Source organism: Thunnus thynnus, chromosome 15 (assembly GCF_963924715.1).
Source record: "Thunnus thynnus chromosome 15, fThuThy2.1, whole genome shotgun sequence".
In the NCBI taxonomy this organism is placed as follows: Eukaryota; Metazoa; Chordata; class Actinopteri; order Scombriformes; family Scombridae; genus Thunnus; species Thunnus thynnus.
The window spans coordinates 31,033,409-31,060,335 of record NC_089531.1 but is presented as its reverse complement, the minus strand read 5'-3'; the positions used below and the strand labels follow the sequence as shown (position 1 = coordinate 31,060,335).

Sequence of the window (26,927 nt, the reverse complement as noted above, 5' to 3'; positions counted from 1 at the left end):
GAGGGAACTATTTTGTTTATGTTTATGACTGTTATCTTATTTGTTGCAGGCCATATATATAAGGATAAATAGAGCAATGGGATATAGATGTCTGGTTTGGAATGTAAGAAGGGTCAATATGTGAAAAGGAATTCTAAGTTACTTAAAACAACATAATATTGATATAGCCTTATTGCAAGAGACACATCTGACAGATATGAAACATGTTAAATTGAAACAAGGAGGCTATAGCCACATATTTTTTCATTGTTTACATCTCAAGTTCGAAGAGTGGCCATACTACTTCATAGAAATGTCATTAATGATCCTTATGGGAGATTTGTGATAGTGCAAGGGCTATTACATTCCGAACCAATAACACTGGTTGATGACTATGGACCTAATATTGACAACCCCCAGTTATTTGGGAAAATATTCTTTACTCTGTCTGACCTACACACAGAGGTGGAGTGGATGAGGAGAGTGAGCAGTGGTAGCATGAAAGCCGGCAAATGAGAGAGAAAAAACGTTATTAAATTAAATAACGAAAAATGTTATTTTCTGATTGTTTCATGGCGGTTACAAATAAACACACCCACACCCTGCACCTCCACACGCTTGATAATGGTGCCGCAGCCGCTAATTACAATCTCATATGTGTATCATGAGAGTAAGGTATAAAATAAAAATAAAAACAGAATTACTGTAATTTTAATTTCCATGTTTTCATGTATGAAAAGACCCAAAATGAACACTGTTCATTCTCTTCATATTGGAGCTTGGTATCTTCACTCTGTAACTACTTACTATTTCATTCTGTATATGATATTTATCTTGGTAAAGTTTTAGCCAACATCAGTGGTTTATGGCTACTGTTACAGTCTCTACCAAAGATGGTACAGGAATTGCAGAGCGGGCAGCACACCCGATGGAAATGCTGGATTAGAGCAGTGGCAGCCTCTCCCAGGTCCTAGCACCTGGTGCTTTAGGTACATTGTGAATTTGGAGACGCAATGGCACAATTCGATCAATTTTAATGAAAAATAAATGAGAAAACACTACTGATGATTTAAACTAATGATGTACATTTATTTTGGGGGGGCTAAAGAAAAATTATGGTGGGCTGAAGTCCCCCTAAAATAGGCCTAGCAACACCCCTGATCACAAGTCAGCTCTGAGATGCGTCTGAGGGAACTGAAAAGCTGCAAAGCAGCTGAAAGCCTGAGCTGAATCAAACCAGTGAATCACCAGCTGCTCTTGCAAGTTAGAGGCTGCAGCTTTCATGGCCAAAACACCAGTGCATGAATTAGAATTCACACTCACATAATGTCGACGACACAAAAACACACTCATCGATCAAGAGAGCGTCTTCTCATTGAAGTGTATACATGCTAAGGAATCTCCACCGAGACATGATTTCAATTTTTCTAATTTATTTGCATTAGAAATCCATTTTTTCGAGTAAAGAACATGTAAACTTTAAAAGTGTCAGAGGAAGCAAGATGCAAAAAAAAGTTAATCCGATGATTATCATTTATAGAAAAATAACTTGAAAAATGTTTAAGATGGTTACAGTCTTCTTGGGACTCTTTTGGCTTTGATAAATTATTGCAATTCAAAGGCATGAGTGTTTCCAGTTCATTGTAAACACAATGTTACATTTTTGTACTGATTGCTCAACGGCGTACAGTAGAATTTGACTGAAGCAAATCCTTGACAGTGCAAAATCCACACCCTTCCATCAATGCAAAGCGTCTCTGGAATGTTTTCTGAGTCTTGTTTCATCCCACAGCAAACAGTATACATACATAGGTTTTTACATCTCACCAATATCTCCCTTGTTTCTGCTCTGTCCAGTAACCCTTCCCTCAGGAGGAGGACCATGGAAGGTCATAGCTGAGGATGGTCTGAGCTCTGGTCACTCTCGCGGCTGTCCTCCTCAGTCACCAGCCTTGGCGAGCTGGCCGAGTGCTGCAGTCCCACTATCCCTGAAAACTCTGATGGCAGTAATGTCCCCTTTTTCACATTCACCAGTTCTTTCTCCCGTGCTGCTGCTCCCTGTTGGCCTCCCTTAACGCGCTTCCACTTCATCCTGCGGTTTTGGAACCACACCTTCACCTGAGGGGAAACACAAATCAACTGTCACACATGATGATTGCTTTTTTTATAGTCTACAGAGCAGCTCATTCAGAAGAAACCAGTGGATAAGGATATCCATTATGTATTATGTATTATGTATGTCCTCAACTCCACAACATATGCAACAGACAGCTGGCTGTACAAAATATCCTTTTTGTACTAAAAACATTTAAAGGAAAGTATAAGAAGTTTTGGGCAGTCTGTCCTCATACAAAGCTCTCATGGTATATGTACGTTGAGAGTTTTTGATCTCTCTAATGATTCCTCTAGTCCGTAAGATGTGGGACAAAGCTAAAATGAGGCTTCAGCAGTCTGAATTATACAAATAAAGTGGGTATCTTCCTGAGATATTCTTTTCACTTCCAAATTCCCTCTGTGGGTATGTCACAATTCTGTTATTTGATCGATCTTTGCTTGAACCACAAATAGTTCTGGTCCGCCATCATGAAATCCGCTCCAATCAGCTTATTTCTGCTTCAAGGAAGGAGGTGAGATCCTTGAGGAGGAATGAGCGAGGATACACAACCTTTGTGGACAGTCTTTTTCCGGCTGACACACCACTTTATTGGAAATGTGTTCAGACTGCTCAAATACTACTCACCACAGTTTTATACTGTTATACTGCTGGACGGACAACTAACAGAACCAACTCAGGTGTATAACTCCAAAGTTTAGGCTTTACTTGATTACTGATTTACCATAGAAATAGAAGATCTGTGTTCACCTTGACCCTCATTTTGGTTCCAGACAAGATATCTGGAAAACTACAAGTCAGATTTTTCACTGAATTTGGTATAGTCCACTAGGATTCTGGTGACCTTGTGACCTTTCCTCTGGCACCACATTGGTCCAAAATTTTCACTTGTACACATGATATTCAGTGTCAAAATCTAGTGGGCAGAATGTCTTGCTTTCAACCAGGGAAACCCATTTAACAGTTCAAAGCTGTTCCTCCAAAGCTGCACACCAACTCAAACACAGTGTGATTCCTCATAGAAATAATTATGTCTTCAAGTGTACACCCATGCATAAGTGTGTTTGGCTGACATCTTGGTGAATTTTTATTGTCCTCTGGGTGTGAGTATAATAGTGTGATAGTGTGAGCCAATGATTAGCTGATTAGTGTGGTGTTGTGGTTAGTGTCACAGATATGTGCTGATGCAGGGTCACAGCGGCCTGCTGGCTCGTCCCCCTGCCTCCTTTCCCTGAATCCACAGCTTATTTAGTATTTGCATTTCTCACTGTGATGAATAAGCTGCTGCCTAAAATAGGGACATCCAATTTGGACCGATGACACAAGCGTCACCCCCTAGTCCTCCCGCCACTCCTCCACCTTCTCTGACACTCTCCCTCCCTGTAGACCCTCCACCATCCATTCCCCGCTGTTTACACCACCAATCTGCATTTTAACCCCACACTATAAACACACACACGTACACACTCTCCCAAACCTCCTCTTGTCCATCACTGTGGCAACTTCACAGTGCTCTTATCCTGTAGGTTTTATTTTAGATAGTGCTGCGTAGCCACTGAGGGTTAAATTTACTGAGTATATGTGAAACTCACTTTCTCATAGATCGGCCGACATTGGCCTATCACAGATACATCGGTATTGGCGTATATGTGCGCCAATACCGATAACACAACATATAACACAGCAAAAGATGCTTGGGGTGATTTAGAAATAGTGTCATCACATAGTTTGTCCAGCAGAGCGCACTCCGACTCCATTGTTTATAATACTCTCAACACTGTCTGCAGCACATGTAGCAGAATTTGCATTACAGCTGAGCAGACGGTGTCAAAGTCAAGTGGTGTCTTCACGTAAGTTGCTAACTAGTTTGTGAAATACATACCGGAAAGTTAATGAACAATGACCCCATCATTTTCCCTATAAATTATGGGGTCTAATGTAACGTGAACCCTGTCCCTGACAACCACCATGTCACTCATGCTTATCACATCTGCCAGCTATAGTTTGTCAGTACAGTCAGTAATGAAGCAGATTGAAAGGTAAGCATCAGAGCAATATGTGGTTTAGTAGAGCAGTGATGGTATGTAGTACTGTACTTTAGTACAGTTCAGAGGTACTTGTGCTTTACTTGAGTATGTCCATTTGATGCCACTTTATACTTTCACTCCACTACATTTCAGAGGGAAATATTGTGCTTTTTACTCCACTGCATTTATTTCACAGCTTTACTTTTCAGATCAATATTTTATATGTAAAATATATGATCAGTTTGTTTAATAATAATGCATTTCATATGTAGATTATTAAACAGTTTCATGTGTCAAAATTAGCTCTACCATGACAACATTAAAATACTGCTCACATGTACATGTCAATGAAGCAATATTCTAATAATTTATTAAATTAAATTAATTTAATTTAAATTAATTTATATATGATATATAACACTCTAAATTAGGCCATTTTGCATAATGAGTACTCTTATTTTTGATACTTTAGCACATTTTGCTGACAGTACTTACTTATGTACTTGTACTTAAGTAAGATTTTGAATGCAGGACTTGTTATTGAACATTTTTTTTCAGTGTCGTATTGCTACTTTTACTTAAGTAATAAATTAACCTAATCTGACTACTTCTTCCACCACTGGTAGACACTAGAGGACATCAGACATTTTGCCAGTGACTTCACTAATTACATTAAGTTTTTTTTTTTTATATATATACCTAGTATAAAGACAAATTCATTAGTGAAGCTTAAGCTTAGAATAGAACAGAACATATAGAATAATATAAATAATATCGGCATCAGCTCCAAAAATCCAGTATCGGTTGCCCTCTACTTTGTCATAAATGACTTGGTGCTTATAAACCTATATATACTATAATTTAAAATCTATAACTCTGTGTTTTGTCTGTCACTAAATAACTGCAACAACTTCAAAAGGTCTCAGCTTACGGTGCCCTGTAACTGACATTATACAACATATACATATTATTTATAATAATTTTTAAAAATTAACATTAAGTCAGTTTTCCGAAAGTCATAGGTTTCAACCATGCACAGTGGATTCATGAGACTGTGCTCATTTATTTGTATGTAGTTAGGGTGCACCAAAGACTTCAAATTGTTATTGGATGTGGACCTTTTTCACTTTTGATGGGGCTGGGTGAGCTGTGCCCCCCAGAGGAGAAATGAATGGATTGAAATTAATTCTCGCATGACTGGACAACAAAACAGTTTTCAAACAAAATGTCTAACCATATAATAAAGTTGATATGGTGACTGTGTTAGCAATCAATTGCCTAATACATTAAACATATACAAATAACATTAGAATTCATTTGGAGTTGTGTTTCTGTCCATCCAATGCATTTAAAGCTGTGTGTCATTTAAAAAGATAGCTGATATTAGTGAAGGGTCAGGAAGGCTGGAAATGAAGAGTGGACAGTACAGTTATATGCTATGTGTCTTAATTATTTGGCTAAGATGTCTCTCTAAGATTCTTTTTAGCCTCTTTCAGCTTACTGTTTTGATTTTACATCACACAACTTTATTGTTTAGGTTCAGTCTCAGTGCTCTTATCATTTGTCAATGAATAAGCTCTGATAAACCCTCTGTACACTACCTGCCCAGTACCAAACAGCACAGTTAGATATTAGCTGGTGAACATAGTGGCACATTTAGTAGCTTGAGAGACAGATATTTTTCTCAGGAGTTGGTAGAGACCAAACCAGAGCTAAAAGCAGAGTGAATATTGGACTTACAATCAGTAAGTGGACACAGACATGACTCCAATGAGGATGCTAATGTTGCTGGATGTGTAAAAAGACAACTGTTCGTTAAAAAGTTTGCCTTAACCACTTTAAAAGTTATATACTGTTTGTCAAATGTTGTGTGGCCAAAGGATATTTCCTTCTTAACCTGCTTTTAGCCTGCCCCAGCTTTGGTGCTGGTAGTGTGTAGTAGGTTTGTTGTTTTTTTTGCACTCAGAATGAACCAAAACAGTCTATCTGCCCATAAAACCAAAACAATGAACTAAAAGTGAGCCTTGGAGACAATTCACTTTTTTACAACAAACACTGTTCACAATACACAGTCATTTGATCCACTGTTCATATAAAAATATTAATTAGTGCAGCAGCTGTGGCTAAGGAGGTAGAGCAGGTCATCCACTAATCAGAAGATCAGTGGTTCGATTCCTGGCTCCTCCAGTCCACATGTCTAAGTATCCTTGGGCAAGATGCTAAACCCCAGATTGCTCCTGATGGCTGTGCCATCAATGTGTGAATGATTAGATTCCCTCTGATGGGCAGGTTGGGACCTGTATAGGAGCCCCTTCCATCAGCATATGAATGTGTGTGAATGGGTGAATGTAACTCATAGTGTAAAAAGCGCTTTGAGTGGTCGGAAGACTAGCAAAGGTGCTATACAAGTACAGCCCATTCACCATTTACTATTTAGCTATTAGGTTTGGCCATGAGAGGGCAAGAGGATGTATTTTATGACACTAAAATACTCATTAAAGAAACAACCTAATTTAACATGAGTTGTAAATCTGTACAGTACTGTAGGTGGGAAGCCAAAGCTTTAAGATAACAGTTAAGATGTTAAAATGTCTCAGGATTTAGAATCAACCCTCATGCAAAGATTTATTGGACTAGTGTTGGGGACGCATGGAGAAGCAGCCAATATGAGGGGGAGTGTTGAGGGACTGGGCTCCAGACAGGAAGGCCTAAGTCCTGGGTGAATTGTCCTGGCTGCTGTCTCAGCCAAAACACTGATTGGTTTTAGCCAACAGACCTCTGAAAGCACTGTGCATGTGGGGGTGCTGAGACTGCGGGGTTGATGTTGGACAGAAGTGCAGCTAGAAATGGTTGGACTGACATCAACCCTATACACAGATATCTGGAGTACAACAAAGCTGGACTACCAAAGATTTATACATATTGCACATATATAGCTGTTTCATCCTTCTATATCACTGGCAGAAAATCTTCCCCACATACAGGAAGTGACAAATCTTAAGTTAAAGCTTCACTCTATTTTGTACAAATTTAGCCCAGTACTAACAAATTGAGGAAGAGGCAGACAGCCACTGGTTGCCATTCATTTTACTACAATGCGAAAGGTTAGTGTCAGTAAAAGCAGACTTTTACTGTAGGGATATCATCTGTGGTGACCCAGAACTGGAAGGACACTGTGCAAAGCTGTGAGCTTGACACTTGGAAGGAGGCTCTCACTGCTCTGCTGACTTACACTCACCCTGAAGATTTTGCCCATCTATGCAGCAGGTTGCTCACAAGTGAAGCAGCACATTGATCATGCTGCGACTTGCCTTGCTTCCAGGAGCACTGCACCATTTTATCAGTATCTGTTTTACTTGCTGAATAACATTTCTGTCTAAGCTCATCCCCCCTGCTCTCATGTTAACCCTCCTGCTGTTTTCAACATATTTAAATCTGTAATTCTAATAATTTTTCTCTCTCTGGATTGTAATAAACACATATGTTTGTGCTCCATTTTGACTCCTCAGCCCGGGATCATGATGCTGAGAGACAGGCTGCCCATGCTAAGCTTTGTGCTTAACATAAGCATGCCAACATGCTCCCAATGACAATGCTAACAGGGTAATGTTTAGCAGGTATAATGTTCGCAATCTTAATTTAGCAGGCAAGCATGCTGTCATTAGTTTGGCTCTTAGTATTGGGCAAATTAATTAGATTAGCTAGATACAAAGTCAGATAATCACCACATTATTACATACAATATATTCAGTTCATCCTAAGGGGCACATGAATTTCACCAAATTTCATGACACTTTTATAACCACATACTATATATCAAGCTCATGGTGGTGCTAAAGGAAAAGTCAATAGATTCATCAAAATTAAATTCAATCAAAATTTCATTGCCATATATCCAGTAGTTATTGAGATTTTTACCAATGGCTTGACATTGCCATCCATAGTATACCATAGTATACAATAACTCTAAGTTTCTGTTCAGCACATTTGATAAACTGGTCAATCCCCTCAGACCAATACCTGCTGAACTCCACTCATCACAAAAATGCAACGAATTTGCCTCATATTTTAAATACAAGATTATTAACATTTGAAACAAAATAACGGCTTCTTCTGCTGCTGCGAGTGACTTCTCTTCTTCCACTTAGTGCCATACCGCCATCACCCTCTCCAATTTCGCTCCAATTCAAAGTTATGAGCTGCAAGAAGTAGTACAACAGTCAAGCTCTGCTACATGTGCTCTTGACCCAATACTCACCAAGTTGTTTAAAAGTGTTCTCAACTGTTTGGTAAATGATGTCCTTGAAATTGTTAATACCTCTCTACTCTCTGAGTATCAGGATCAGTATCAGGATGCTGATATTTCAAGGATACTCAGTGGTTTGGAATTGATTAGCCTCTGAGCATGCTAATGTTATAATAATGAGTATGCTAATGTCAAAACACTGACGGCTTTTTCTCTGGTGAAATCTTTTACAGTTGTTTAATGGGAGCCATATATCATGTGTGTCCATCCACAAAGTGATGGATGTCGCTGTGTCAGAGGATTCTCATAGAAAAATGAACTATTAGAGCAAGTTTTATTGTATTAAATGTGTAACTATAAATATGGCTACAAGTCTAGCCCATGTGTTTTAGCCCCATGTGATAGAAAGAATGCAAGTGTATTTCCCAAAATGTTGAACTATTCCTTTAAATGTTTTGGAATTCATTGCTCAGTGGAAGATGATGATGACTCTTTACCTTTTGGGCCTCATTCATGAAATGTTTGCATTCACTATTGGTTGTTGTTATTATTAATCATATTTTTATTATATAAGTTGTCTGCACCAGTCATTTAACAATAATCAGTCCTGTCCTGCTTTTCACTGTTTTTGGATAGTGAGAGAGATAGGTATGAAATGCAACAAAGGTCCATGGCTGGAATCAAACCAGGGACGATGCAGTTATGTGGCATGCGCAGTAGCCATTCAGTTACCAGGGTGCTCCAACGGAAGACACTTTTTGAAAGAAAAGCAACGCTCAATGTCACAAAATGTTCATGATGAATGTTCTGTATCAACAAAATGGTCACAGACAAAATATTTCTTTTGTTTTACCAACAATATAACAGCTTATTTATGATTATGTTTAGGCAACTCAAAGCACTGGTTATGAGATAAATGTTTTGGTTAAATATTGAAAAAATTTGACTGAAACACATGGCGGGACCTGTTTACTTATACACCTAATGAATGTAACACCTATGTACCCTGACCACTTCTAGTTAGATAGTCTCTATAAAGAAATATCAGACATGGTTAATAGGGGTGCGCAAAAAAATCGATTCACATAAGAATCGCGATTCTATCTCTGCCGATTCAGAAAAGATTCAGAAATTCCAAGAATCAATTCACATTTTTCAGCCTTGCCATGACGCTGTTTTCCATTTTTTCCTGACATGAATTGGCTTGCTAAATCCCATAGATGGCACAATGACGCCACCTCGGACCCAAATCCAGGGGCAAGAAGCAAGTGAAGTGTGTGTCATGGAGAGGCCGCAAGCAATGGAGTACAAGACAGAAATCTTACTTAGGCTGACATTGAGTAGCAAATGTTTACATTTGATTGAGCATGATCTTTTTTCTTTGAGACCTATAAAAGTGTCTACTGCAGGCAAATGGAAAGAGTAACTCAAAACATCAATCTAGAATCAAATCTATGAATGTATTGAATTGAGAACTGATTTTGAATTGCAAATCAAATCGATTTTGAATCGCAAATCGTTTTGAATCGCAAATCGATTGTGAATCGAATTGTGACCCCAAGAATCCGAATTGAATTGAATCGAATCGTGAGATTTCCTGAATCGTGCACCCCTCATGGTTAATATCATTGTCTTTATGGATAAATATCACATTCATTCATTAATGGAAAAATCGGAAACCTCCTTCATTTGGTTTAAATGAGTGAAATGAAACATTTTTCTTTTTACTGATACTAGCTGATACACATCATCACAACTTAAGCCAAGCAATGCCTTAGTTTTTTGTGTTTTGATCTGCATTTTTTATTTATTAAGGCCCGAGCACCTAGCGGTGCGAAGTCCCTATTGTATTGTGAAGGAATCATTATTATTATTATTTTCTTTTTCTTCTTTTTCCAAAAGAAACACATTTTTGAGGGGCTAAATGTGCTCGAAAATGTATGAAACTTTGCACATTTGTCAGAAGTGGTGAAAAATGTATTACTTTATGGGTCTTGGGCATGGGTGTGGCAAAATAGCTTGAGGGTGCCCCCTAGAAAATTTCAAATTAAAAGCCCCCCCTTTAAATTTGACGTAGATGAGAAAAATTTGGTATGCACATGTATCATGCCCTGAAGCACAAAAAAACCTCTTGGAACCATACCCTAAATCCAACAGGAAGTCAGACATTTTCAATTTAATTTGCAATTTTTGCACAGATTTTGCCATTTCCAGGTGTTGCTTTTAAAATGAAGCTCTCAGATTTAACCTGAGAGCTTCAAATTTGGTCTGTGTCATCTCAAGACCTTTGTGATGAACAGTTATCAAAATCTTGAGTTTTCATTGAACGCTTTTGCAAACTTGTTTTACCATGTAAAAGGAAGTTGTTGTAACTTTAAAGTACATCATCCAATCCTCCCCAAATTTGTCATGCTTGATAAAAGGTCTCAACCTGAAAACATCTGTGTGTCAATATTGACTCATTGTTACAGTGCCACCTACTGGCAACAGGAAGTTACAGGTGCTGTACTTTTGCGATCTCTGCCCAGGAGGTTGAACACATCCACTTCAAATTTGGTCAGAAATGATTTAAGACCTGGATGAAGCTACATTGAGAAGATTGTGAGTTTTCATTGATCACCTTTGCTGTGGCGACAAAGCAAATTTCAGTGTTTTGCCTTTGCAAAACAAACTGTTGTAACTCGACTCAACATTGTCAGATCTTTCCCTACTTTCACATATTTGATAAGAGTCCTGGTCTAAAGAAATGTATAGGCCAATATTGAATCACAGTAATAGCGCTACCTACTGGCAACATGAAGTAATAGGCCCAGATCCAGCTAAAATTTGGTCAGCTAAGTTGTAAGATGCTGATGATGCTAAATGGTGAAGCTTTTGAGTTTTCATCAAAAGCTGTTGCCATGGCGATGCATTATTCACCATGAAAAAGGAAGCTGTTTTTGAGGGGCTAGGGATGCTTGAAAGCTCACAAAACTGGCATGGCTCTTGGGCTTGGGTATAGCAAAATGGCTCAAGGGTGCCCCCTAGAAAATTTCAAAGTTGAAACCCCCACCTTCAAATTTGATGTAGGTGAATAAAATTTGGCAGGCACATGCATCATGTACAAACACACAAAAAGCCTTTTGAAGCCATACGGTAAGTCCAACAGAAAGTCAACCATTTTGAATTTACTTTTATTTTTGCTCCTTTTTTGCCATTTGTAGGCGTTGTATTTTAAAAAACTCCTCCTAGGCATTTGAGTGGACCTACTTCAAATTTGGTGGGTGTCATCTTCAGAGCTTTGCAATGAAAACTCATTAGTTTTCGTGGAATGCCCTTGACGTGCCATGCCAGTCAATTTGCATGTCTCGCCATGAAACAGGAAGTTGTTGTAACTCCACTAGGTTTGATCCAATCTGTCCCAAATATCATATGCTTGATAAAACTCCAGGCCCGAACACATCTACGTATCAATATTGACTCATAGTCATAGTGCCACCAGCTGACAACAGGAAGTCAGCTGCCATTTTAGAACAAAGTTGTTTTGATTTTCATGAAATTTGGTGGGATCATCAGTCGCCAGAGAAATAATTTTTGGGGGAAATTTTTGATAGACAGGAAGTCAGCCATTTTGGATTTCAAGTGTAAATTTTCATTATACGAACACACGATTGGGGCCTTTAGGATGTGCAAAAACTCATGAAAATTTGCAACTATATTTGTACTAGTAAGTATTGCCATTTGATATCACAAATGGGATTGGGCGTGACACGCTGGCTTATAGCACCAACAGTGTAAAGGCCCTATTGTATTCAGGGTTCCTACAACTTAAGGTAAGTTAAATTCAAGACTTTTTAAGACTTTTTAATGCCACCTGAAATGAAGTTTAAGACAAACGTCGCAATAAACACAATTGGGAAAAAAAACACAACATCAATTACACAGGGTTAAGAACAATTTTACCCAAATGTTTATTTTAACATAAAACATTACTGTTTGGTCCAGTGAACAAGTTTCATTTTTAAAAACACTACACTTTGCTTGCAAAAAACACAGTATAACATATACGCTTGTCACAGCTATGGCATGGATTGGCAGGCTTTCTTCAGTTCCTCCTCCACCTGTTGCAATTCCGCCATTTTGTCTTTGTAATGCGTCCTTAGCATGTTTGATTTGGTGATGAGCCTTCAGGGTGCCAGCCTTTCCCTCAGCTTGTGTGGCCAGCTGATCAGCATCATCCAACAGAACTTTTGCCACCTCAGACAGACATTTTTTCGTCTTCTTAAGTTCCTCGATGCACGCAGCAGCTGCCTTGTGGTGCTGTGATGCAATTTCATGTTTTCTTTTTCTTTTCCTCATCCAGGTACATCCTGTACCTTGACCTGGCTGATGCAGCTTAGGACAGCAGCTCCTTAGTGATGGGGACCTTGAGGACACCCCCACAAACAGTGACATAGTCACAGATCAGTCGCTGGGTGACCATTGTTTCTTCTTGCATGTTGCAAGTTTCAACTTCTTTGTTTACTGAGAAGCCTCTCTCCACTGTTGCCTGGCCGTGCGATAGGAGAAGAAGCTTCTTCTCCCATAGCTCAGAGTAGCATTTGCTCTGGAAAGCATGATGGAGGAAGACATCCACCCTTATCTCAGTGGGTTGGTAGGAGTGGAAGGTGTCATTTCTAGCCTCAATGGATGACAAGTCACAAAAGTGCTGTGTAATCACGTCACCTGCAAGAAACAATGCAAAGGCACAGGCAAAATTCAATAAAAAATGCAAACACTTTATTTAACAGTCACACAAAGTACTAGATAAGAACCAGGCAAATTCATAGTAATAATATGCACGTTCTGGATACCTAACACTTCTCTAGATGCTATTTACATCACTCTTAGTTTCTTTTACATTTAGAGACAGATGATTCTCCTGTCTTTTCCTGTCTTTGGAGTTCCTGACAGGGATAATGACAGTAACCTATGTAAAAACTAGGAAATCCATTTTCTGGGTCCTGGTAATATTTTAAACAATAACTTGATACACTACCTTCAGGGTTGATTCTGCACCAAAGCCACTGTTCACTTCCTTAGGATGGACCCAATTTCTTTTGTCACCTACGTCTATTCTGGCTAACTGGAGTGGACTGATGTCCAGAAGGACCTCCCTCTTGATGAAATGCCACAAAATACACTGAACAGAAAAGATAAAAATGTAACCCAAATAATTACAACCATATTGACTGGACAATGTATCAATATGTAAACACTGCTTTGCTTCTTGGTATAATATAAATGTCATATCATGTATATATGTATTAAATCAGAAATACAAACAAAGCTCAGTAGTAGAATATAATTACCTTCATCAAGTCTGCCAAATCATTCACAAGGAATGGCATCATTGGCTGATCTGTCTGGTAAGTGGTCAGGAAGGGTTTGAAGCTCCTCATGACAGACATGTAGAAGTGACGTTTTGCTATGATGAGAGGATCTTTCTGTGCCGCTTCAAGGGTGTCAAAAGATGAGGTTCCTGGATTTGGTAGCCTCTTGGTCCTGACTGCATCCACGTACATGGTCACTGAAGGCCATACCTCTAAAGCCCTCTCCACAGCTGGTAGGTTCTCAAGCCACCAGTGGCCACAGAATGGCAGTGGAAATTGTGTGTGTGTGCATGGCCCTCAGAACCTTGTCCAGTTGCCACATGACAAAGCTGCCTTTGCAAGCATTATGTAAGGCTTGGAGGCCACAGTTTCCTACTACAATCAGTTGAGCGCCCCCATACTGCTCTGCCTGTTCTTGCTGCAGTAGCTCCAACTTCCAATTAACGTTTGGGCCGTCCATGGAGACAGACAACAGCTTACGCCTATCCAGGTCCTTGGCACCTTCCTGAGAATAAACAATGATGAAGCACATGAAGCATATAAAAATCACACTGGATAAAGATTTAACAAACTGTAATACAGCATATTATCTTTGTAACGGATGGAAGGCTGACACAGAAAAGGTATCAATAACAACATCATTTGACACAAGTTAAAGCTGAAGAACCAACAATATAAACACCACTTGTACAATATAATGTGATCCAATACAACAGCCATAACTTTTACCTTTATAATTATCCTCCTGAGACCCAGCTAGTCATTTTTGTGTACTGTAGTACACATTTTATTTTTGCTAACATCTCCCTAACTGTACATGCCACTTTAATGAGTCCTGATATTCCTGAGAGGGGACAGCTGTGGCTAAAAAGTGACATCACATTTAGTGGTTGTGTGCTTTCCATTTTCCCATTCCCACTCTTTTCAAAATGGAGGGCATAAAAATCAGCATGTTTTATGGGAAAAGGAGAGTTAAGCATGATTTTCATAGTTCAAATGTTTTTTTTATTGTAGGATTTTGATTAATTTAGTGAGTAAACAGGTCAGTTGTGATCTGTATGAATTTGCAGAACAAAACTCATTTACTTTCATAGGGAAAAACAGTTACTTTATCAGTGTGTACCATAGTACACGTCAGGATTTGGTACTTTTTTTTCCCCAATTTCTTATACTGTTGAGCTCTGTTGCTGTGGCAGAGATGTTGTCAGATGATGAGAGAGGAGAAGGTGATGAGTATGAGCCAGATGAGGAAGTAAAGTAAGAGTAAAAATGGCGTGTTTTGTGTGTGTGTGTGTGTGTGTTTGTGTGTGTGTGTGTGTGTGTGTGTGTGTGTGTGTGTGCGCGCGCATGTTTGTGTGTCTGTCGACATATTTTTTGCCCTGCCAAACCTTAAAATATAATTTAAAAAAATTAAAATCAAAACACCGTTTTCCCCCTGGGTCTCAGGAGGATATAGCAATGTTCACTTTTGACACTGTCAGAAAGATATTAACTTAATTACATCATGTGCAGTGGTGTTGAACTGGACTGCTTTATATTGACAGTTTTGGTCGCACATACGTGCATACGTGATAGGCAGAGGAAATTTTCAATCTATTTGCCACCTACTTACTTTGAAATGGCGCAGTAAATCCTGGGCTGTTCCATGTCCCATGAATTGCGACCCCAAATATCTGGACAGGATGTGATCTTCGCACCAGTAGCAGACGTGCAGGTCCAGTTGTTTCGTTTTCGTGGTCTGGTTGAGGCTCTCGTCAAACATTGAAACAAACGCACCCTTGTTAGCATCTGCAACAAGCTGCTCCGAAATGTACGGGGCTAATCCAAACTTGCCAATGTAGGCCGTCTTGTCGGCACTGCATGCAAAAGTGCGGGCAATGTCAGAGTCGGGGAACATGGCGCGAAATAAGTCTCCAACTCCTTCGTTTGACTTGTAGGACTGGTGTTTTGTTACGGTGTTCAGCAACCACAGTACCTCTGCTTTCAATGTAGGCGTACAACCAAAAATTGTCCGAAGATGTGGTGCTGCGGTCCCAGTTGTTGATGATGGGGGTGGGGGTGGAGGTGTGGTGGAGATGACAGTAGAATAGAACTGCGAAATACCTGGTGTTTGTTGCCAGCTTGATTTTGAAGCTTTGTGTTTCGCGCTGCATGTGCAACTCCACTGCTTTAATTCCCATCATGTCGAGTTTAAAACACTTCTTGCACAAAAGGGGGGAGGTTACCAAGAGGGGCGTTCGGTAAATTATTTAAAAAAATAAAAAATGTATCAATTATTTTGAGATTTGAAACTAATTACAATTAATGTAATTAATGTAATTTAACAAACTCCTAGAGATTTGAACCGACCTACTTCAAACTTGGTTGGCTTCATCTTAAGTTATCAAAATCATGAGATTTCATTGAACGCCCCTGGCATGGTGTGATGGTCAATTTTCATGTCTCGCCATAGAACAGGACATTGTTGTAACTCCACTGGACTTTGTCCATTCTGCCCCAAATTTCACAAGCTTGATTGGAGTCCAGAGCTGAACACATCTACATGTCAATATTGAGTCATAGTTATAGCACCACCTACTGGCAACAGGAAGTCAGCACTATGTGACAAACTACATCTGATCTACATGGAATTTACAAGGTGTGGTCTACAAAAGATATATGACAAATTGGCATAATTAGTGGGTGCTCTCTAGCAACACATAGTGGACACAGGAAGTGGTATTTAACTCCTTTGTGCAACATCAGATATTCATCACACTGCATATGCATGTCAGGCGACCTTCACTACATGTATTGCTGAATGAATGATGCACTTGTGTAGCACTGTCTGCTGGCAACAGGAAGCAAGCCTTATGTGACTAAGTTCCTTTGATTTACATGAAATTTAAAGTGTGTGGTATACATTTGCTATACATCAAAATATAGGCTTTTTCCATTGGCAATTTTGGCTACACTGACTCAAACCATGCCACATTGATTTGGTTTCCAAAATGAAATTTGTCTATCCATCATTTTACAACTTAGACTTTGACCATTAGTAACAGCCATGATGTATACAACCCACTGCTATTTGAGTCAAGACAAGCACCTCATCAATTAAAAGACACACTTTAAAGAGGGTAGCCTCTGAGATCGAAATCTCTGTTGTGCTGCGCTGATGCGCCAAGTCAAACCAAGACAAGCCAAGCCAACACATGTATGAAAAAGGCCTAAAAATGTTTTCTAGCACCGCATAGTGGACACAGCGAATAATTGTTATCTCCTACATACAATGTCAAATGCTTGCAGCTTTAATTATTACTCTTTCTCCCCAAAGAATCGCATTTTTCAAACGGTTAAACATGCTCAAAAAGTCATGAAACTTTGCATGTGTGTCAGAAATTTTATGGATCTTGGGCATGGGTGTGGCAAAATGGCTCAATAGCACCCCCTAGAAAATTTCCAATTCGAAGCCCTTCCTTCAGAATTGACGTAGATGAACAAAATTTGGTAGGCACATGTATCATGTCTAGACGCACAAAAAAGCCTGTTGGAGCCATACCCTAAGTCCAACAGGAAGTCAGCCATTTTGATTTTACTTTGCAATTTTTCCATGATTTTTGCCATTTCCAAGCATTGTATTTTGACAACCTCATCCCTGAGATATATACCAACTGACTTGAAATTTAGTAAGTGTCATCTAAAGACCTTTGCGATGAAAAGTTATCAAAATGGTGAATTTTCATTGAACTCAGTGGCAAAGTGGTGAACTTCGATGATTTGCCATGAAAAAGTTGTTGTAACTTGAATATACATTGTCCAATCTGCCCCAAAGTTCTGGTGTTTGTAAAGTGTTCTGGTCTGAACACATCTACATGTCAATATTGAGTTATAGTCATAGCCCCACCTACTGACAACAGGAAGTCAGCCTTTTATGAAAAGCATCATCTGATTTACCTGAAATTTACAAGATGTGGTCTACAGTTGATATACAGCAACATGATGTATAATTAGTGGGTGTTCCCTAGTGCCACTAGTGGACATGGGAGGTGATATTTAACTTGTTTGTGCAATGTCCGATAAGAGCCCGGTCCTGAACACAGGCACATCCCAATGTGTGCAAGGTGCAAAGCCCTGATAATCATTGCTTGCAGCTTTATTTTTTTTGTTTTGTTTTGTTTTATGCGGAAACTTGATTTAATTTTACTCCTGAAATATATATTTATTTTGTTTAATTGTATTTATTCATTTATTGTTTATGATTATTGTAGCTTTACTGTTCTTTTATTTTGTTCTTTTTCTTTGGTCTTTGTTTTGTTAGGAATGTAAAAAAAAAAACAAAAAAACAAAAAACCTGATCACCTTCTAAGAACTTGTATTGCACTTTGCATACAAAAACCCCATGAATAATTCATGTTGCAATTCAATGTTCTCCAAAGCATATTAGGAAAGTTAGTAGCATAGAAACATAGTATAAACGGACAGAGCTGATTTTGGGTCATTTCAATCCTGTGCACCTCAAGACAACATCAACAGTCACAATCAAGCAGCCATTAAATCTTTACAAACTAACATTTTAAATTCTAACTTCTTTGGAAATACGCCTGTTTGATGTCTTACCCAGGGTCAGAGAAGAAGATTGGTATCACTTTCATCTCTGTGCGTCCAGTACAGAGATATGTCCAGGACACAAAAACTGCTAACCGAGCTGTATCTTGCATTTTGTTAGGTAGCAAGCTATTCACCAATACAGCCACAAGCCTCCTGAGTTCTGCTTCTTGTGGAGTCATGATAGTGTTCACACCTTGCAAACCAGTTGTTGCTCAAGAAACAAATTTTGTATTTATAGCCTATTTCTCCAAACAAAATGTTAACAGGACATCATCTAGTTTCCCTCTGTTCTCTGTGTTTGTGATAAGCTAAACACAAACACAAACCATGTCTGTTCTGGACACACAGATATGAAACTGATATTTATTATTTTATCTGAGCCTGGGAAAGGGACCAATTTCCCAGAAGGTTGGACTGCTCCCTTAAAAGATTAATGGATCAAGGATTTAAGGCCAAACACTGTATATCATTCTACTTTCAACTACATTTACATGGACAAATCAATGGACAAATTTCACTTTTATCAGAGTATACCATGAGTATATGTACTCCTCTGAGGATCTTCCCCTTTTCATGGCAAATTATATCTTTGAAGACTAAAAGCATGAGCGCTGTTCTCAAGACAAAGGATGACTACAGTATTACTATGGTGATTTATTACCTTCCCTGACATTTCTTTTGGATCTCTGCTTAAAAAAGCTATCATACTATTCTCTGGTGTCAAAATATGACTCAAGTGTTTGTTAGTGAGACCTGTCAATTTTGTTTCAATTCTGGTAATAATCTTTGCAAACAGAGGTCAATAAAAGTCACGGCTCATATCATCCTCCTGTAATTGTATTCATGGCTTGCAGCACATTAGCTTGTAGAATTTTTCCTGCTCCTCCTGTTTCTCTGCCCTCACAGTGATTCACAATCATTCAGCAGGTACTGTACTTGTCGTTCCGTGAGGTCGAGGTTGACAGCTATTTCGTAGCGTCTCAGTCTGGTCAAATAGTTGTGGTGTGCAAACTCGGACTCCAGTTCCCGGATCTGTTCTTTGGTGAAGGCTGTGCGCTCCTTCCTGGGCTTGCTGTTCATGTCTGACTTATAGCTCCCGTCTTGGGACTCTGAAATGAAAAACAGAACATTTTCCAGCCACAGCTGAGTCTCCAAAAGAGAGGGGGAGGAAGAACAAAAAAGGGGGTTGAAAAACATTGGGGGGGGGGGGAGTTTGATAAATTGCAGGGGCCCATCTGAAACAAAAATAAAATTAAAGCAAGACGATTAGGAGTGCCAATCACCATTTATTGCGGGACATTGGTGATGCATATGGTAGAATTCAATCTGAGTGTATATGTTATAGACAATTAGTCACACTATTTTTTGGAATTAACACTCATATTTAGCACCTATTGTACAAATCAAATTTGTTTTGAGTTGCAACTACAGCCCTAGATCTGGGGACACTGCAATACCTATGATAGGCCAACAGTTTAGCCAGATTATCTAAACCACTTTATTCATGTGAGTGCACCCAAAATGGGTAATTGAACAGTGAAGTGTTTGTGCACATTTGAAGCAGTCTGAATAATGATTTAATCATTTGCCTTCTTTTCCTTTCAAAATATGTAATATGTTTGTTTACAACCTGTCTGATTGTCTGACCACTTGTGTTACGTGCCCTATCTGTCTTCTTTGTAGAGATGTTGAGATCCACCCCAGAATGATGAATCTACAGCACTGTAGCAAGGCAAAAAGTAGAGGTGTGGAGGTTGGGTTGACAGATGGGCGTGTAAAAGACTGGTTTTAATGTGGGCGACCAAAGCTTGCAGTCTGTCATAATCTAATAATTAATGATGGATTTTTGTTTTTTTAACTGTAACCACTTTCCCTCACCTTGAAGGAGTTGTTTGGCACAGGGGCGTCATGTGGTATATATTATTGCACAATGCACAATGCATATATTATGCAAACCAAGTTGTTACATGTAATTGTCTGCTTTAGCTTTGGCTTGGTTTATAATCCAACTGCCTCCTTATCAGTAACTGTCTACAACCAGTTCCAGCACCAGAGGAAAGTAACTGGTTGGGCATTTGGTTTTTGTGAGCAGGCTTTTGTAACTCTTTGTAAAAAAAAAAAAAATCCTCTTACGTCCATTCCCTGATGCTTTTCAGTGCTACAAATTAGTTTTGGCAAAATAATTTAGCTGTTAATAATAGCAAAGGACAACAAGCTAACATTATAGTTAGATCCACTAATGCAAAAGTCACTTTAAATAGGAAAATTTAAAGCTCTTTTTATGGCATGAGCTGAGATTGGTTATTCATACTTGACACTGCGGTTAACACAACCCTAATTTGCAACACTTCTGCGACTGTGGCTCTACTAGCTTGTTGATGAATAATAACATACAGAAAAGTGACATTAGTTTATATGCTATTTTATTGAGGCTAATTAAAAATTCTTAAGGCCAAAACACAGCGCCCCCAAATGGCACGCATCGGACCAGCCGCCCCTATTATTTTCTATGTACAACCCTCAGACCAGCAACGGATAGGCACCGCCCCACAACACTTCACATCACTGTCCTTTTTCCAGCTTCACTGACCCTGAAAAAAAATTTTCTACATAAAAAGCTGTTCTGTACTTCAATACAATGTTGGCCCAACTACAGATGTTATTTACTAGTTTGTTGCTTGCTTTTCACAGTATTTCACTTGTGCCTGTATCTAAGAGGAAAACATTAATAAATTATTGGTTGAACTGCTGCTTTCAAAACATAACCTTACTGCTCACATTATTACTTTTTCAAGTTATTAATCAAAAATAGACAACTCACCCATGGCTTTTTGTTGTCCCACGCTGTATCGTAGGTAACTACTATACTGATGCAGTGTGACACTGTGGCAGTGGTGTGTTTTCAGCTTTATCCTATTGTGAAAATAGAATTGAACAACTTCTAAAGCCATCCAATCTCAAATATCTGAGGGGGCATGTGCCCCCTCTGGTTTGGCAATTTTGGAAATTTCTAGTAGAGAGTAAGATGAGGAGATCAATACCAATCAATAAAACTCCAGGAAGTCACTGCTCCCAGCCAAGAAATAGTCTCGCACATTACTGCTTGTAAAACCACAATGTGTTGTTTTTCAACTTTAGTTTTTGTAAGAATTTTTCAAAAAAGGATATAATGGTTTCACTCTTAATATACTGTACAGACACAAGAGTGGTATCAATCTTCTCATCTAACTCTTGGCAATTTCCCAAAAAGTCAAACTATTCCTTTAAATAAGTGTTTCAGTTGCCTAAACATAACCAAACCTTAGCCATAGTGTATTTGACATAACCACAGTTTTTCTCTTAACTATATACTGTAGTTGCCATGCTCAGATACAAGAAATCATATTATATATATATATATATATATATATATATATATTATAAATTAATTTACCATATTTTCATAGTTCATCTGGATGTTTTAGATAGAGCCACAGGCCACATTTTAATATAACCTCAACAAGGCACTTTAGTCCTCCTCTACAATATTTCCTGCATATAAACACTAAGCTTTCCCCCGATTGTTCATGCTTAAAGGATGAAATCATATTTTCCTCACTCATATTGTCTGTCATTACAAATGCATTTCAAGTATCCCTTTTATGCATTTGTGGTCAGTGAATGGTGAAAATGAACGGAGCGTTTCGAAAGTAATCCTTCATAGTGAGAAAACACTGAATAATAATCTCTACTTTATTCTCCAGTCTGCAGTGCATAAATCCAGCTGACATTTCATTAGTTGTGTAAATGTGGGATGTGCTGACAAACCACAGTGTGCCAGGAAAGAGACGCTGTCTTTGCCATAACATGAGACTACAGACACTCAATGTTTATTAGAATCGCAAAAAGACACTGGCTAGAATCATATTGTTTCATTCAGTCCATTTAATTAATTAGCAGACTTTGTTTGGCTTCTTTCTGTCTTCTTCTCATCTTTAATTTACAGTGGATTTGTGCTTTCAGTCACTGTGACATTAGAAATCACTGTAGTAGATAAATAGTGAGGTAATTTTTCTCAGCTTCACCATTCACACAGACTGTTCTTAGCAGGGCTGTTGGTCTATAACTACGTATATGTCATCATCACTAGATCCTTTTTTAAAGGACATCAAGTCCAGAAAAAACTTTGTAATAAAAGCGCTGTGGCTTCTGTAAGTGCCAATGAAGTTAGAGTTAGGAAATTGGATTTGGGTTAGGCTGCTGGCAGTTTCAGCATATCCTTTCGAAGTGTTCAATCTGTCACTCAAGGCTCCCTCTCTCCTGGCTGGGACATTGACACAAGGGGAATCGGAAAATTCTCCACTTGGCACCGGCTCTGAGTTGCTCGTCAGTGCGGCTAAATGATGCAGATATGGTGCCTGCTAAATCTTGAATATATGCTAGAGAAGATAGGATCTTTTGTGTCTTTTCGCTATATTCATGGGGAGCATATGTGTGCAGATGTAGAGCTTTAAAATTTATGCCAGGAAGTTAAGTTTTATGCTGTGGATACGTGACCTGCGCTTTCACCATCACTTTCATTTTTTCACCAATAAGTCCCGCCAACAGTACAGATTAATTTGTTCAGTCATGGTGGTAATATCTGCCATGGAGGAAACTGAGGTCATGAGCTCTGTATTCTGTCTGGGACTTTAGGGAGTCTAGCCACCTGTGGAGCATTTACATTTTACAATTAAAAACACTTGGTGGATGGATGTTATAAGCTGATTGGTGAGACTGTGTTGTGAAAACAACTTCACCATGAGGTCCATTTAGTAGCTTTTCTGAAGCTATTGATCAAACCATCTGATCTTCATCAGCAAATGAAATTTGCTCAGTTTTCATGGAATTATAGATTATAGATTTTTTTTCTGAGTACTTTAAATTCATTTTTTCCACAATGGCTTAAAAGCTGTATATTATGATATACTCTACATTCTGACATATTTTAGATTCAGTCTCTTTAAAAAAATAAATAAATTATTCAATATTTCCAGATCTGAATTGCTGGGAGTGTGGGCAAGGCTTTGACATTTAGCATAGCATTTAGACCTTTCTTTTGGGAAATAAAATGTACAGAAAATTTAACTGAATAAAAAAAAATGAAGTCCAACTACTGAAAAACATTAAGGCATTATTTTTTAGTGTCTGGTCAAATTTTTGACAGTAATCTTCTTAAAATCCCATTAACGGTCCAGAATTGGTTGATTTCAACTTTTCAATTTTCAATGTATCTCCTTAATGCTTAGCATTGGATCAGAGTTAATTTAACACTGAGTCCATATAAATAATCCTTATGCTCATATTTATATATGTTCACACACATAAAAGTATAAATAACTTTGTTAATTTAAATCTTACAATCAGGGTTTCTTAATCTTTCCTACCACCTAAACCTCAGTTTTACTTCCTCAAAGAGAGTTGTCAGGTCAATTTTAAAGATCCTTTATTTTAAGATCCTAATTCCAAATATATCCCATAGAAATGATGATTCAACCCATTAAATCATCAAGTTACTTATATTGTTTTTAGATATATACATACAACCAATTTCAGACAAAGACATTTCTTGTGAGCCTGTCTGCATGTTAATGGACCCTTAATGGGCTCCTGAGTCTGAGGCTGACAAACTCTTCTCTGGACCAGCTGCAACAGAATCAACTCAGCTCACACGGTGGACAGTATAGAGTCTGGCGATACGCCGCTTATCTCTGTATTTACAGTTCTATCATCTTTTATCAGTTTATTTTATCAAGTTATTTGTTCTACTTGTTCTGTGTGTTGATCTTACAATGGCTGAAAATTTATTTGGCCTTTTGTATTTAACAATAGATGATTATAGGTATAAAACAATAGCTTTATCATCAAATAGTTGAATGAAGTTTTTAAAATTTCTTTCCAATTTCTTACGTACTTATCTGAACTAAAAAAGATTATGAAAGGAGAGTTAAAAATGTATTCAAAATACCAGCATTATTATTTTTTATTTTTTAATGTTTACAAGCATTCAGGAAGTCTTTAGATCTAGATCTAATTTCACTTGAATTTTTAGGTGTAAGACACACACATAAAAAAATCTGCCACCTGTATCATCAGTATCACAATTAATAGTTTAAAAGAGATTCCAAAAATACTTGTCTAAATATGGAATGAAAACTATGGGACTTTATAATATAATAGAATAATGTCAATACCAATAATATACTGTAAAAACTCAGTCTGCAACATTTCATCTTAAAAAAGACAGTTCATTTTTGATGGAAACGAGTGAAACAGTCTCACCACAATGGCAAATCTTCCAATTCTTGTCTTAAAATAAGAATTTTGGACTCACTAAAAGCTAAATGACTTGTTAAGATGAAGATTTTTTTTTGCAGGCTAAACAACAGAAAACTGACGTTAACAAAATACATTTCAAGAAAAATGCGTATGGAGAAGCAGTTTTTTCTGCAAAGGAGGTGAAATAAAATTGTCAAAGAGCAGGTTCTATTAAAATATGAAGCTGTGAACACTGTAAATAACAGTTACACTTTCAGAACCAATCAGGATTTTAATCTGTTAATCAGTGCTATTTATTGGCATTTGTTTGCTGTTGTTTGACTGTCATAAAGCTTAGGAAACATCTTACCTGAAATTTCATTCTTTCCTTTAATGCTCCTCCTGTCAGGGTCATCTGATGACAGACTCTGCCGGCCATACTCCCCAGACACACACGATGCCCCTGTGGGTTCACCGCTGCCCAGCCCGGGGTTGGTGCCACACAGCTTTGGGCCCCCTGCGCACAGTTCCGGGTCTGTGGCCTCGAGTGGCGGCAGACAAACGCTGTGCCGAGCATTAGGCGGGGGCATCTGCGGGGGGATGGGCCAGCTGGGAGAGTGCTGAGGGTGGAGGGGGTGCAGCTGCTGGGGCAGGTGGCCCCGGTGGGCTGGTCCACCAAACACCCTGTTGTCATCTCCTCCCCGGTAGCCACAAGGGGGTGAGGAGCTGGGTAAGTCCAGGTAGGAGACATGGTCACTCCGGCCGTGCAGGGTCAGCGGCGATTGGGTGATGGCAGGGTGCAAGCCCTGGGCCGGGACGTGAGGGCTGCGTAGACAACCAAACAGAGAGTGATCCATGGTGTGGGGTGTCCTCCAAACCCTCACTACTGCCTGGCCGATTCAACCAAAAACTCTCCAAACAACAAGCAAGGAGAGAAGAGAAGGAGTCAGGGATGTGGGCAGCCTAGGTCCCAGCTCCTCCTCTGCAGCCCCTCTCAGTTCAGAACTCCAGACCCCCCTAATTCCCAAAGAAAGCCAGTTGAAGGAAGGCAGAGACGGTGGCGTTGAAAGAAAAGGTCTCTGGTAATCCTGAGCATGCAGACGGTTGACAGGCGGATGGTAGGTAAACAGTGAGAGGCTGAGGAGGATCTCAGATGACAGCGGAGAACGCCAGGACCAGTGTGGAAGGAGAGGGAGCTTCCAGGGAAGTTATGTTGGCTAGAGTGAGGGAGGGAGAGAGGGAAGGAGGGAGGAGGAGGAGGCAGAGGGGGGGATGTTATATATAGGGTGTAACCTGAGAGGTAGGCTTGGTCACTGGCTCACTGCTACTGACCACATGCATGTGATCATCCTCCAAAATGCAACGCACAATAAATCTGAACCATTCCTATAGCACTGCCTCAGGAAAAGTGGGCAATTTATTTTGGAGCTGAGCTATTTGACCTTGCAGAAACTTTTCTAGGAAATGCATTGCGTCAGCTGTTGGTTGTTGGATGTGGAGCCGGAGAACTTAGGATCTGTGTTTTCATGGTCTGTTATTCTGTTGATGGTTGGATGTTAGTTAAAAGTGACATAAGATTTACTCTTAGTTTTATGTGGTGGTGAAATTACTGCAAATACATTGGCAGTGATAAAATACTTAAAGGGGTTCAAGTTGATATGTCTCTAACATTTTAGCTCATTGCTGTCAATGTGTTCTGCACTGACTGTTCATGCAAAACAATTCCATCGATGATGCTATGGTTTTCCTGTCATATTTTAATAATGGAATTTGACTTACTTGAGCCTCTCCTTAGAGACTTGACTTGACTTTGGACTTTTCTCTTTGAAGACTCGACATGACCCCGTAAAGACTTGACTGGTCTCCCTAAAGATTTGATTTGAACCCCCAAGTAACGTTTTTTAATGGGGGTGATACCACTCCCCAGGGGGCGTTCAGAGAACATTGGGGGGCGCTGGAAGCAATATTTTTGAAAGGGGGGCATTGAGGTGTTCTTGGGAGGCTTTTGTGTATGTCTGTTTTTAATGCCAGTTTAGTCCTACATTTGAATGCACTTGAATGAATTTTCACAATTTTATCATTAGATTTCAGGGTTTTCGTATGTTTTTTCACAGTGCTGTCATCTCTATTTTCCTCCGTTTTACAGGTTTAACTACAGTCAAATTTGTGTATTGGGCTCTGAGCACTTCCAAAATGTGTGTGACCTATGCTCAACACTGTACCTGAATGCCTCCTGTGTAGACACATGGAGCTCTTGCTGATGCTGCTCTGCTAAACGTGCTATGCTTTCTGTGTAGATACGGGGACACTGCTGAGTCTCTACTGTGTTGTGCTGTCATTTATAG

General features: G+C 39.0%; 1 protein-coding gene across 1 annotated transcript; it reads right to left on the bottom strand.

Moving 5' to 3' along the window:
- Positions 1-1,547: 1,547 nt before the first annotated feature.
- LOC137198110 (homeobox protein MOX-2-like) lies at positions 1,548-25,913 on the bottom strand. The gene is made up of 3 exons (XM_067611769.1): positions 24,953-25,913; positions 19,243-19,415; positions 1,548-2,097 (listed from the first exon to the last, which is right to left on the bottom strand). The coding sequence occupies exons 1-3, from the start codon at positions 25,437-25,439 to the stop codon at positions 1,870-1,872; spliced, it is 888 nt and encodes a 295-aa protein (XP_067467870.1). The 5' UTR covers positions 25,440-25,913; the 3' UTR covers positions 1,548-1,869.
- Positions 25,914-26,927: the final 1,014 nt, after the last annotated feature.